The sequence below is a fragment of the Mus caroli genome, chromosome 2 (genome assembly GCF_900094665.2).
Source record: "Mus caroli chromosome 2, CAROLI_EIJ_v1.1, whole genome shotgun sequence".
Classification (NCBI taxonomy): domain Eukaryota; kingdom Metazoa; phylum Chordata; class Mammalia; order Rodentia; family Muridae; genus Mus; species Mus caroli.
In genome coordinates, this window is record NC_034571.1 from 111,175,863 (window position 1) to 111,190,825 (window position 14,963).

The window sequence follows — 14,963 nt, forward strand, 5'->3', positions numbered from 1 at the left end:
AGGAAGGAAGGAAGAAAGAAAGAAAGAAAGAAAGAAAGAAAGAAAGAAAGAAAGAAAGAAAGAAAGAAAGAAAGAAAGAAAGGAAGGAAGGAAGGCACAGATAGAGACTGAACCAATTTCGTGAAGACAGTCACTCCAGTTTTCAGCATAAGGTTAACAAATCTGTGTGTGCTGGGGGGGGGGAGCTACTGTTTTACAGTTTTAGCGGATGCAGTAATAAAGGGAAGGGCTCAGGACTCGACTTGGCTTCTGGACTTTTGCACACACCTTAAAGTATGTTGAGAAAGTTTTTATTTGTAATTATTCTCCTCTTAATCCTTAGCAATACTCTAGCCTATAGTGGAATTTTAAGAGAACCAAACTTACACAAATCATGACCAAACAACTAAATCATGGATCTAAGCTCAAAGAGGTGTCCTGGAAATGGTCAGCTATATAATGATCACTAGTTCCAGTGTAAAGGCTAAAACTGAGTTTATAAGCATGTTGGCTAAAAAGCTTGGACCTCGATCTCAGGCTTGCTCTACTCCTTCCTTGAGAAGTTAAGTTTGCCTCACTTAAGTTGTGGGCTCTCCATCCATCTCAGGGGCTACAAGAAACTAAACGTGTTACACTGTTACAACAGGAAAGATGTGTTGTGCGCATTTCAAGAACAGGCAAGACCCAGCACCCATAGTAGGTTCCAGGATATAAAACTGCACTCATTTAAAAGCATTTCTTTCTCAAGGAAAGTGTTGGAGCTGAAGAGATGGCTCAGAGGACTTGGTGCTCTTGCAGATAATGTGGGTTTCATGCCAGTTCCCAGCATCCAGTTGGGGTTGCTCACAACAGCCTGTAATTATGGTTCTTGAGATTCCAACACCCTCCTCTGATCATCATAGGCACCTGCACACGGTGGTAAACATACAGGCAATCGGGTGCTCACATATACACACACATAAATAGAAATAAAGTTTAATATAACACAATAAAAAATAGCATTATCTTCTTGTTCCTCTCTTGTTCTTCCCTTCTTGCTCCTACTCTGTCCCTTTGCCCCTTCCCTACTCCCTTCCCCGCTCTCTCCGCGTGCTCATGGCCGGCCTCTACTCCTTCTCTTCTCTTCTCTCTCTCTCTCTCTCTCTCTCTCTCTCTCTCTCTCTCTCTCTCTCCCTCTCCCTCTCCCTCTCCCTCTCCCTCCCTCTTGATTCCCCTCCCCATGACCTGAATAAACTCTATCCTATACTAAAATAAATAAATAAATAAATAAATAAATAAATAAATAAATAGCATTATCAAGGGATCTCTACTTTTGAAAAGAGCTCACCCGATGTCCTAGTCAGGGTTTCTATTGCTGTGAGGAAACACCATGACCAAAATCAACTTGGGGAGGAAAGGATTTATTTGGCTTACATTTCCATATCACTGTTCATCATTGAAGGAAGTCAGGACAGGAACTCAAACAGGGCAGGAACCTGGAGGCAGGAAGAGGCCATGGAGGAGTGCTGCTTACTGGCTTGCTCCTCCTGGCTTGCTCTGTCTGCTTTCTTACAGAGCCAGGACCACCAGCTGAGAGATGGCAGCACTCACAATTGACTGGGATCTCCCCCCTCAATCACTATTTAAAAAAATGTTTTACGGGCTTGCCTACACCCAGATCTCATGGAGGCATTTTCTCTATCAAGGTTCCTTCTTCTCAGATCACTACAGTCTGTGTCAAGTTTACATAAAGCCAGCACATTAGGGAAGTGTTTTTCATAGTTCAGCCACTCAGGCACTCAAAGGGCACTGCAACCATGGTCCAAGAGGCCCAGGCTACTGCTCAAACTGGCAGCTGAAACTGGCATCTCATATGTGTTGCTGGTTTTGCAAGGATGCATAACACAAGAGTTACAGGGCCATGCAGGCTTCCACCAAAATTCAAGAGAATAGCCAGTGAAGTCAGATTAGATTCCTTGCAGGAACTCCTGAGAGGACTATGCATAAAGCTGTGAGGGTAAAGCCTAAGTTAGAATAAAGACTCCAGGATGTTGAGGATGCCAAGAACATGGGGCATTTGCCAAGGCAAGTTGCATACACCAATGCAGGAAGCCATATGAACTGCATGTGACACAGCTATAAAGGAGATGGTACCCAAGCCTGTTAGAGCCTCTATTATGACACTATATGCTCTTAATATCAGACATGGAGCTATAGTGATTAAATCTACCCTAATGACTTTGCCTTTCTTTGATCTCACCTATGCCCTTATTCCTCCACTTAGGAATAGGAAGTCTGTGTCACTGTATGTTGGAAGTACATGACTCTCTCTTAAATGTAATAGGGGCTCACAGCTAAGGGACTGTCTTGAATTTCAGTAGAGATTTTGTATGTGTATATCTTAGCAGTACTAGAACCAGTAAGAATTTAGGGACTCCAGAAGTTAGACTAGATGCACTTCTCACTGTGAGATGGCTATGAGTCTTTGGAGGCCAGGCATGGAATGCTTCCATTTAAATCTTAAGTGTTCCACACAGACTTATATTTTGAACAATTGTTTCCCACATGGAGGAGTTAGTCAAGGAGTTTTTAAAAAACTTTGGAAGGCAAAGCCTAGCTGACAGAAAGGGACAGACTTCCGGAGGTTATGCCCAGCCTCTGGTTCCTGTCATGCTTTCTCCGAGTCTGCTGTGCTATGAAAAGTGTGCACCACACACTACTGCCGCCACCCTTCCCCTGACATGATGGAGTGAACCCTCTGAAAACCATGAGCCAAAGCAACTGAAGTTATCTCTGTCATGGCAAACGTTCCCTCTCCCACCAGAAGTTATTTCGATCATAGGTCACGGCTACAGAGACACAAGAGGAACTAATGCAGATGTAGAATTACAGTTTAATTTAAATGTCAAACTTGATCAAGTATTGGAAATACAAAGGGGATGGAGAGATGGCTCAGTGGTTAGGAGCCCTTGTTGGATCAAGGTTCGGTTCCTGGTACCCACATGGCAGCTGACAACTGTCTGTAACCCTCCTCTGGCTTCCACAGGCACCAGGCACACACATGGTGCATATATGTGCAAGCAAATGCACATACAAACAAAATTTTAGAATCATACATATAATATTAAAATTAAAATGAATATATACATCTATAAACAATGTATATATGGGTATAGACATCTTTACTTTTTTTCAGGCTAGCTTCCCCACTATTGTGTTTTCTTTCCCACTTCCGCTGCCAATTTTCCAAACTCTCCCAGAACAGTTTTATTCTAATCAAATCTCACCATGCCATTTTACAAGCAATTTAAATTTGGTTTAAAGACGTCTGGCATCAAGTACAGCAATCACCCCAATTTTTGTTTTTAATGTGCTTCATTTGTTCTTCAACTTCTGACTTTGGCAACAAGAAAATGAAGCACAGACAACACACAGAGCTGGGGGAATATCTGCAAATTACCTAAGAGCTTGGTGTCCTGACTGCTTACTCACAATTCAACAAAAAAGACAAAGGATCTGAATAGATGCAACTAAAATGATACTCAAATGGGTAATGAGCACATGAAAAGATGCTTAATCTCATTAGCCATTAGAGAAATCTACACTGAAGTCACAGTGAGATATCACTTCATAGCCACTAAATGTACATGTGTATACACATGCACACACGAGCATAAAAATGGAGGGAGGAGGATGGACTTCTATCGTATGAAAATCAAACATGAGGCATTTGGACTCAAAATATTGGGTTTATCTATCCAAGCTAATTACTGATCCTGCCATGTCCTGATTTTGATATATATTATTCTCCCTCTCCCTCCATCTGTGTGTGTGTGTGTGTGTGTGTGTGTGTGTGTGTGTGTGTGTGTTGAGACAGGATCTTGTGCAGCTCAGCCTAACCTTGAACTCACTATGTAGTTAAGCCTTGAATTCTGATCTTCCTGCTTCCACCTCCCAAATCCCAAATCCTGGGATTATAGGTGTGCAACACCACACCTGACTAGGATACCTTGGTTTTTTTTATGCAGTGTATACATGCTTCTAGACATGCTAAAACAGAAACGGCATATAGATGTAAGGCAGCTGGTAGGTATTATGTTACTATTGTCTATAATTATGGTTAACCAAAAATTATTCTATATAATTATGAATTATGAGTACAAGCTAGCGTAATACATCACCTGTCAAACGTTTAACTGGGAAACTCTAAGAATCATCTAGCTCATATCAAAGCCACAAATATATGTTTCTACCAAGTATCATGACCATCCCTTGTATGCAATGTGATTTTGCTGGAAGACTATAAAAAACAAGCAAGAGGCAAAACGGTGTTTATCATCTATCTGTTGAACAGATTCAACAAGCTCATTCCCTCTCTCCCTTCCTCCCCTCACCCTATCGCCAGTTGTCCAAATCAAACCAATGGTCTCTTGCATGCTAGGCAAACACGCTACCTAACTGAGCTGCATGTACCGTCTGCCTATTTTTCCTTTAAGATGACTACTTTAGGGCTATGGAGATGGCTCAGTGGATAGGAGTGTTTACTCTGAAAACATGAGGACCTGAGTTCAGATCCCAGAGCACATGTAAAGAAAGGGCCAAGCTGTAATCCTAGTGGTTTGAGGGAAGGAGAGCAGAGACAGGAAGACAGCTAGGGCTTACTGGCCAGCAGCCTAGCTGCAGGGTCAGTGAGAGAGATCCTGTTTTGAAAGAATAAGACGAAGGGTGATATAGAACCTTTACTTTGTGGTCATCAGTTTCACCGTGGATCACTATACACCAATAGTGTTAGTGCATAGTGGCCTGCACAAGCTACCATTTAAAAAGAAACAAATAAAACACATAGATTGGGTGGCTTGAACAATGTTTATTTCTAACAATTCTGGAAGCTAGAAAGTCCCAGATCAGATGCAGTATTGGGCAGGTTCTGATGAAGACCTTCCTGATTTATGGACTACTGCCTTCCTGCTACATCTTCACGAGAGAGAGACAGAGTCTGTGAGCCCTAAACCTGACCTCATCTAAACTTTCTCCAAAAGACCTACTTCTTTCAGACCATCACACGGGGGTTCTATCTGTAACATGGGAATGCAGGAGGGTGTGGGTATCCGGCAAATATTCAGTGCACAGCAGTTGGCAAAGGAGGCCAACTTAAAAAAGGAGAACCATTTATACATAATGGCTTGCCAGGAGGAAGGAAAACTGATGTCTATATTTTAAAACACTTTTAGGTAAATTCTAGTGTAGAATACTTACATGCTGGCTATTGTTTGCAGTGGTGACTTTAATGGGAAATTCATTTTTTAAAAATGTCTCCCATGCTTCCAAGGATAACAGGCACGGGTGACAAGTGATCTGGGTAGGCGTAGCTTAGCGGTAATAGTCAGTCATACCTTTCTAAGGAAAAGCAACAAAGAGAAATGAACCTCTGCAGGTATTTTCATTGGGAATCCAAGGAGACTGAGAAAAGAAAGATCAGTCCCGTAGGGTTCCAGTTTTTATTTGTTTGTTTGTTTTTTGTCTTTGAAGATGGGGTTTCTCTGTATAGCCCTAGCTGTCCTGGAACTCCCTCTGTAGACCAAGTTGGTCTGGAATGCAGAGATCTGCCTGCCTCTGCCTCCCAAGCACTAGGATGAAGGGCATGGCCTGTGCCACCATGCCCTCCAAATTTTATCTTATTGGAATTGGCGACTCCAAATCTTTCTGAGTCTTCCATTTCTAACTGTTGACTCTAGAGGACCTAAATTACATGGCTCTCTTCCAGGATTCCCATTTAACTGAAGGCATCCCAAGATGTTGTATCACGAGGGCTGAGAAACTCTCATTTATCCAGATCCCCAAAGGGCACATTATTTGAGCAATGCTTGAGTCGTTTTCAGCACAGTAAATAATATTGCTATGACAGAAATATTACAGTTATCCCAAGTTACTGCGACATTTTCCAGTTAAAGTGCTTAATGTTTTACAAGATATCAGGGCAAGGAAAGTATTCCGGAGTACTAATGAGTCTCAGGAAGCCTAGGAGGGAGAAACCTGTTTGGAGGATGTGTAGAGAGTGTTTGTATTTGTTTAGAGAGAAAAAAGTAAAGAACAACTCATTCGCCTGCGTTTGAGATGAGAAGCAGGTACACTAAGTCGTGGCTAATCTATCAGGAGACAGCACTCCGTTCTCCAAAGACTTCATCTTCCTCCTCCTGCTAATCCATGGCTGCCCTGTATTTGTGGACTTTGGAGCTTCATTCCCAAGTTTGCATGCCTTGCATGTAACTGGACATAGCTTTGGACTGTAAGTACTGAGCCTCAACTGGCATTTCCAGGAAAATCTCATGTACATAGATTTGTTTGAATTGATCGAAATCTAGAACAATGAATCAAGATCACCCACAAAGAGTGAACTCACAGGACAATGTTACAATGTTTTCAAGGAAACATGAAATGCTATATTTGTATTTTCTGGAAATAGAATAGAGCAAATAGATTTCTTAGTAGGTCTAGTCAGGCATAACCAAAGATCAATGGGAAATGAGTCCTTTTTAAAATTTTTTTTTTAGACCTATCCGTGAAGGCAGTTTTGCATGTCACTCACAAGTGCTGTGTGGAAAAGAACTGAAAATAAGAGTCCATTTAACTAAAAGTTCCTGAACCCAGTTCAAGGAAAGACAGGAAAGAGAAAAATACAGAGAGACAGCGGAAAAAGCATTTCTATACCCACTGTTCACTATGTCTTTTGTAGACATGATATCTATCTTCTATTCCAATAATACCCTTTGAATTCAATCCATGAAAAAAATTTCAACACCAAAGTTACCATGGGGAAAAGCTATATGTGTGTGTGTATGTATGTGTGTGTGAGTATATACATACATATATGCATATATATGTATATATATGAGGTGTATATTTGAAAAACCCAAAGTCATTTTTCTGACTTTCCCATTAATATACCTTTTAAGAGAAGCAATATTGGAATTTAACTCTTTGCATAGTACTTTTGCATAGTAAATGTTTAGTTAGTGATTGTTAAATGAATCTCAGAAATATTTGGAACATAGGGTTTTACTGTGTAAATGTGCATTTAGCGGTCCACTTGAAAACACACATCTAGACAACGTCACATGGACCGCTGAAAATGTTCCATGATAGAACGTGGAAGCTAGCTATTACAACAGAAAGGGCTAGAAGGATGACAACTTGAGAAAGTATGAAGGGAAATTCCACACGTTATTTTTTTTCCAAATATAGTCTTTTAATATCTCAGATGTCTTGGTTTCCATGGAAATTCTCAAGTGTCTAGGAAATATAATTTATTCTGACTTTGAAACTTTGACTTCTCTTCTCCACAACATCCACACATAAATTGTAATCTTTTCACATTCTTACAAATGTCACAACAGAGAATTTAAGCCTGTTTGCTAGTATCCATTGTGCTAGCCAAACCTCAATGGAAAGCAGTCTGATTGCACTGTTTGTTGTTTAAAGAGTTGCCCTAAAAAGCAAGAGCCATTTAAGAGTAGGGGGAGGAAAGATGAGTCTCACCCTAACCCACACACATTTTACTAGCCATTGCACAAGAAATTACAAGAACAGTAATTCTTTCATCCTTGTTATGTCCTGCAGCTCTTTTTGAAAACTGATCCAGTGCCCTGTAACAGAGTAGCGCAGTTCATTTTGGTCAATTTATTTTTTTTAATCCCCTCTGAACAAGGGAAGAAATCTATAATCTTCTGTGAGTGGTTTGAGACATTTGTTGTTGTTGTTGGTTTTTTTTTTTCTTATCTCTGTTATGCACTTAAAACACAGGTGGAGGAGTCCAATGGGTTTCGTTTTACTCAAAGATTGTAAAATTATCTGAAGACAATGTAAAGTTTAACTTCACACGCTCTTAAAAAAAAAAAAAAAAAAAGTCCCCGTTACTAGAAACAAACCAAAACTGACATATAAAATAGAGCTCTTTCAAAAATAATTAGCTTATATCCGAAATAGTAGCGCAAAAACACATTTTTGACTGAGTTAACATTCCTTCATCAGTCACAAATTCCCTGGGAATCGTTGCTCCTATTTGTAAACAAGAGCTAGAGGCAGCGATGCTCCCGGGCACCAGAAGGTAAGCGGTGATGCGCGGAGTCTGAAGCTTTGGACAAGGGCTGTCTGGACAGGTCTTTCGCCAGAACCCTGTACCTGTACCATCCTGCCAAGAGAAGCCCTGTCCCAACTCTTCTGCTTCCAACCTCCAGGCTGGAGGTGACCGTCCTTGCCTAACTTAAATCTCCTTCAACTCCCCGCACATGGCCAGGCACCCCGCACCCCACGGCAGCTCTTGTGTCCTCGGGGAAGCCCGGCCCGCTGGTGGCCCCGCGGGTTGGCTTACCCAGTAGCGAGCCAATGAAGATGACGACCTGCACGGTGGTGGTGAACTGGCGGTACAGCTGAGCCTCGCTCAGCTCCCCGAACGCGCTGAGGTTGGCGCCAGCCTCGGCGCCCGACGTGTTGCGCGGGTGGCTGGTGTTCGGTGACACCCAGCTGCTGTTGTACCCCATAGCGAAGCCCAGGGTTTGCGCTCGTCCGCCTGGCCTCTGAGCCCAGCGCACAGCCGCTCCTGCCCCGGGCGCGGAGGGACCGACGCTCGGGAGCCAGGCAGAGTCCTGCAGAGCCGGCCAGCCGGCTAGCCCCTCACGTCTGCTCATCGCCTAGCCAGCCATCCGCGAGGAGGGGTGGGAGGGAGGTGCGGCCGCGCCCCATGCCTGCTCCCCCCTGGGCCCGTCAGCAACCACATGGAGGCGGCACGGTCACAGAGCATCGCTGGGCCCTCCTCCCGAGGGGGGGAGGGGGTGGGCAGCGCGGCCAAACCCACCCAGCACACACATCGGTGGCTGCGGAGGACCCCGCGCACGCTCTGATCCTCTCTCCCTACTGGGATGGGAACATTTGGCTGAAGCTATATTTCAATGCCGCTAGTAGCTTCGAAGCTGGGGCGGTGCGAACCCCCATGAAATGCCCCAGCCTAGTGATTATAGCTGGGAGGGTGGGGGCTAAACCCTGTGGGCAGCCAAGGCTGGGCAACGGGCCCTGAGTGTCCACAGCTTGGCCCCGCACACTCGGCTGAGCGCCAGGACTCCGGGACGCTCAGCTGGGGTCCAATCTCCATGGCTGCCTGAACCCCTGGAGCGGGCTCTGCACCGCCCCCCTTTGCCTTTACAAGCCGCCCCCACCCTTGGCCTCAGCCCCACCACTCCAGGTCCGATCTTGGCTTGGACAGATTGTCGTGACCTAGCAGGGACCAGGTAGGACGCCCCTAGCGGGGTAGAGCCGCCGCCCGCTCTGCAGCCGGGCTCCCAGCGCGTGCCTGAGGCAGTCGGGGCCGCGCGGCAGGCAGGCGAGGTCACGTGACGCACGACCCACCCCCCCACCCCCCTCACGCTGCTGGTGAGGGACGTAGCGCCATTTTGCCCCAGTGGAGCGTGACTTCGTCGCGGGGCGCGTGGGAGGCGCGCAGTTTCAGTCTCTAGCTGCTGAAGGATGCACTGCGTTTGCTGCTGTGGTTACTGCCCCAGCGTCCTTAGAGGTACAGCCTGCAGGCTCTATGTCATTTGCCACTGCCATCTGGGCAGGGAGCCCAGCCTCCTGGGCCCTCCGTCAAGTCAAAGCCTCGTCCATCTTCGAAAGGTGGACTAAAAGGAACCCACTCATGGTTTCCCAGGCCCTTTCATTGGGCCTCACCTCCACACTGGGCACTGCTAATGAATTCAGCGATGAAGACTTGGAGGGGGTTTCCTGCAGGCTGATGTAAATTGGGAAGTTGGGATAAGCAGGCATACAAGAAGAAATAATAAAACAGGAGGAGTGAAATGGAAACAGGGAACTGAAAAAGAACTGAAAGAGAAGGATCAAGGGAAGAAAAATATAGAAATGAGCCAGGCACGGTGGTGCATACCTCTAATCCCAGAGTTTTGGAGGGAGAGGCAAGAGAATTAGGAATTTGCTACAAAATAAGTTGGCAGGCTTGAATATGTGAGAACTTTCACGGCAAAAAGAACAAAAACAAAAATCAAAGTGGAGGTCACCTTGATCCCCAAATTGAGACACACATGCTTTATGGAAATACAGAACCAGGGACAAGGTAACATCGGTCTTACGGTCACGTCTTAGGTGGATTTTCCACTGACTACAATGAGTCAGGGGTAAGGTTTCTATATGACATGAGGTTAGACATCATTTAAATGTTATACTTGCTGGTTAGTACACAGCAAATTCACAAAATTCAGCGGCTTGAACAACCTATGTCGCCAGCGTCTGGCATCTGGAGGCTATTCGTGGCTGGCAGGAGATACTGGCCATAACTTAGAAGTCAGACGCAATTGTGCTCCGAATGATCTACGTGTGGCCTTACCACGTAGCTGCTTAGTGTCCTCATAGGCAATGCTGTTCTTCAAGTGAGGACTCGCAGAAACTACACTGACTTTTATAAGTCATTTTAGAATCTACATGGTATCATGTCCTCTGCACTAGATTTGTTGAAGCAGTCACAAAACCATACTACATTTAAGCAGGCAAATCTCAGGGGTGTCGATCACTTGTAAGACGAACATGTAGAATATGGAGCATGATATTGCAGTCATTAAATAAAAGTATATCAAAAGAGTTTTCTATTGAAAAAAATTTTTAATTTGGATATTTTTTTTCTAGAATTGGGCATGACCGGGTCAAAACCCAGTGTGGTTGTTCTGATTTGCTTAGGCTACTGAAACAAAATGCCCTAGACCAAGCAGCTTATAAACAACAAAGTTTTTGTTTCTGGTAGTTCTAGACTGGGAGGTCCAAAAGAGCACTAACGCTTGTATACATGAGAGCTTATTTCCTTTTATCTCTTCATTTATGTTCAGAAGAATTCTTGGATTTTAGTATTCTTAGACATTCATTTAAAAGCAGGAAGGATCCTGGGTAGGTAGAAAAAGAAGATGGGATGGGATCTAGGATTCTTGCAAAGACCAAAATGATGGTTAAGTAAGATGGATCCTATGGGCTGTAGTTTTTTTTCCTTCCTCCTGACCCCTGTCTTGCATCACACCTCCATGTGCTCTTCTGTGGCTTTTACTGAAGGGAGAGAGAAGGCTAGAGAGACAAGTATTTTGTCCTCAGTCCTGTGGTAGGTGACTTCCCATCTTGAGTAGGCAGTTCTGTATTTGTATGTGGCTAGTCCTGTGCCTATAGTCCTGTGCCTATAGTCCTGTGCTTATTTATAGTCGGTGGTTTACTGTGCAGACATTACTCATGTTACCAGCTTCCCATTCTCTTCTTCTAGACACACAGAAAGCAATCTTTCTCAACTGCCCTTTCAAGTAAGCAAGGCTACATGACTATTATGACTAGTGAAATCTGAACAGAAATGATGAGGTGTTTGTAGGCTGAGACAGTGAAATGCTACTTCTGATTACCCAGTCCCTCTTCTGCCCTGCCACAGTGGTTAGGAAGGGAGTCTTGTTCTGAATGGAACTGCCTAAACACAGAGCAGCCTCTGAGTCACCACATGGGAGGACTCATGTCCTGGAGACATAGCCACCCACAATAAATTTTGTGTGAGCAAGAAATAAACATTGTTGTACTAAGCTACAAATATCTTTACAGTTATTTCTTCTTACAGCACAACCCAGCCTGTGCTGTCAGACACTCATGGAAACAGGCCTGCATATTTAAGGGAATATACTTTATTTATGTGCACAGCAGGTATTAAGTCGGATACTTTTTTTTTTTTAAATCTCTGTGTAAATTGGTAGTGGCAATAGAACATTCTTGGTCCTCGGGAAATGAGAGTGGTAATGGATAACTGAGCCCCTGGGAACCTTTGAATTAAACTGCTGGGCTTTTCATGTCCAACCCGTGTCAGTCTCTGATAAACTTACTTCATTTAAATGGCTTTTTGAGAGTATTTAAACTTAATATGGGTTCTAAGCCATTTCTCTTCTGGAAACCTGGACTGGCTTTTGACCCAGGCAGACATACAAACCTTCTCAAGATCACAGAGTCCATCTAGCCCGAGGGGCAGTGGGGGCAAAGAAGGCAGAGCATGCATAGTGGTCCCTCAAACCTGTGTGCAAATGCCTGTGCCATTTCCAGCCCTCTTGACCTCTGTGAACTTGGTGCCCTCCTCTATCAAATAGACATAGGAGGAGCCATTTGCGGAGGCTTTTTAAGGAGACTGCAATACTGAATTAATAAAAACCTCAAGGTCAGATATGTTAAACTTCACTATTAGATCAAGTCCTATTTGTTGATGATTAAAGACAGCAAATGCCACAGAATGGGAAACATTCCCCTTCCAACATGTTAAAGCACTCTCTGTGAGGCGTCTGTAAAATATTACTTACCAGACTCTGTATTTCCCCCCAAAAATGAAAGAATCGCTTACTTTTCTTGCTTCTTTTTTTTTTTTTAATTGAGGGAAGGTGTTCACAAAAAGTCTTTGGTAGTAGCCCAGGCTGACCTTGAACTGACTTTAGAGCCAAGGACAAACTTGAACTCCTGATTTTCCTCCTGAGTACTGGAATGACAGACGTGAGATACCATACCAGACAAGTTATTTTCAATTAGCAAAAGACACAGTAGCTTTTTGTAAAAAAAAAAAAAAAAAAAAAGCTTAAGATTTAGATGTCCATAATTATAAATATTCTAGTGTTCTAGGTCACTGGGGAGCTAGAAACAGGTGGAACACTAAGTTCAAAGCCAGCTTGGTCTAAATAGCAAGTTCCAGGCAATATAATGAAAACCCTGTCTCATAAAAGGTAGTAATATTAATGTAGACCTTCATGTATTCTAAACTATCCCAGTATATCAGTTGGAGAATGGTTCCCCATGGATATGAATCTACAAATGTGTTTTAGTAGACTTCGCACCTAAAGACTTGCTATTAAAGTTCTCGAGGGTATTAGAAAAATACAAAGTTCCTTCCTTCACAGGGAAGCCTCAGTAGTCACATACACACCAACATCTTACACACACATGCACATGCAAACATTCACATACAGATATGTACTGATCATAAAGCAAATCCTCTCCCCCAGTACTACAAAACAAATGCCTTGCACATCTTAAGCAAGCACTCTATCACTGTGTCACATCCCTAGCCCAGACCAGGTTCTAGTAGTAAATTAAAAATCTCCATGAATACTGTCATCCTCCAGTAGTCTTGGGGAGCCACATAGTTGTGGGATATTTTTTTGAGACTTAACCCCTTTTTGGAGCGCCTCTGTTACTGTAAAATTCAGGATCTAGCACATTCTTTCCTGTGTTTCTGTTCATGATAAATATATCCTTTGAAGATAAATTTGATTTTTTTTTGTCAGAGTTGAAAGTTATCTAGAACCAATTTTGGTGAATTAAGTGATCAATACAGTAATATCTCTCCTTCAGTACAAGATGAGCCATGGCCATGACTCAGAACCTGACTTGGAAGAAACAGCATAGCTTTGGGATAAAAGGATATGCTTAATTTATTCCAAAAGTTAAAAGGCAAGACTCATAGGTGCAGTGCAATGTTAGGACAAAAATCTCTTACATTCTAAGAGACTGGAACTTTTACTGGACCTCACAGCCAGAGTAATCACTATGCCCTGAGGTTACTTAAGACTGCTATCCTGCCGTGCACTCAGCCTGTCTAACCTGCCTTTAGAATAGTGTAACAACTAACGTTTTTTTGCCTTGGGTTTGCCATGTAATCAACATTTACACCTAAGCTAATGCACTGTGCAATCTTACACACTCTTCCGCTACCCTGACCAGCGTAATGCACCTGGGTTCTAATAATCAGATGCTGAAAGCAATCTTCTAAAAATGAATATCCACCGTAAATGTTGACTCCAACACAGGGCTATTACTTGCTGAACAGTGATGTTACTTGGGTGCTGTGGAGTCTGTAACTGACTCCCTTGTAAGACTCCATTAAGATTTCCATAAAGAGCCATCAATCCTTCCCTGGGATGCTTTCTGTGCTGTTCAATAGAGGCAAGGCAAGCTCTTTACAAGTGACAGATACAGGGACACGGACGGACAGATTCACAGGACACCTTTGGGACTGTATGTGCAGAGACTGGAACAGCAGGAACAGCCTTGAGTCTCCTTGTCTGGCTGCCAGGACACAGAGAGCCTTTACCTACCAAAAGTGAAAAGGGGGAATAATTCAAAACAAGTGTCCAGAAAATTAGTGGCAAAAACTCTATAATTAACAAAAACAAAAAGCTGTTATCTTAGAGAAGATTTACACTAAGCCTTGTCATCACTAAACTTATGAATGTAATCACAGAAGAAAAGGAAAATCTTAAAAGTAGACAAAGAGACACACAACGTTTCTTCTAGAAGAAAAAAAAATCATTTGAATGACATCAAGTTTCTCACTGAAACCATTGTAGGTCAGAAAGAAAGCAGCAGAGACACGTGTGCAAGGTCTGCTCAGCAGAATCAGGGAAATCCAAGTGAATCCTGTAATGATACATCCCACACAGTTAAAATGGTTGTCACCAAAAGACAAAATTCTGAAGGGTATGACAAGAAAGAACTCTTACACACTATCAGTGGGAATATAAATTAGTACAACCATCATGAGAAACAGTATGGCAATTAAAAAAATACAATTGGAAACAGAACTACTATAAAATCATGTAATCCTGCTACTGGGCATGATTCCAAAGGAAATGAAGTAAGCCACTCTTTCAGGGCACCATGGTTACTGCTGCTCTGGTTCACAATAGGCAAGATACAGGAGCCACCTAAGCATCCATTAATGGATGAATAGATATAACATGGAATAACCATATAACCATATAATGGAATCTTATTCCACCGTAAAAGTAATGAAATTCTGTCATTCCCAGCAGTATGAATGAGCCTGGAGGACATTGAGCTAAGAAACAGGAGTGAGAAAGCTAAAGATGTTCATCTCACTAGAGTAGACTCGTGGTAACTGGAGTCAGGTAAAGGAGAGGAGAGGAGAGGAGAGGAGAGGAGAGGAGAGGAGA

At 43.2% G+C, this 14,963-nt stretch overlaps 1 protein-coding gene across 1 annotated transcript in view; it reads right to left on the minus strand.

Moving 5' to 3' along the window:
• Positions 1–8,833, minus strand: part of Gpr176 (G protein-coupled receptor 176) — a 93,225-nt gene extending 84,392 nt beyond the window's left edge. The window contains exon 1 of the mRNA XM_021156635.2: positions 8,327–8,833. Within this exon, the coding sequence (XP_021012294.1) occupies positions 8,327–8,642 (316 nt within the window). The 5' untranslated portion in view covers positions 8,643–8,833. The remainder of the gene's footprint in view (positions 1–8,326) is intronic.
• Between the last annotated feature and the right edge of the window lie 6,130 nt (positions 8,834–14,963).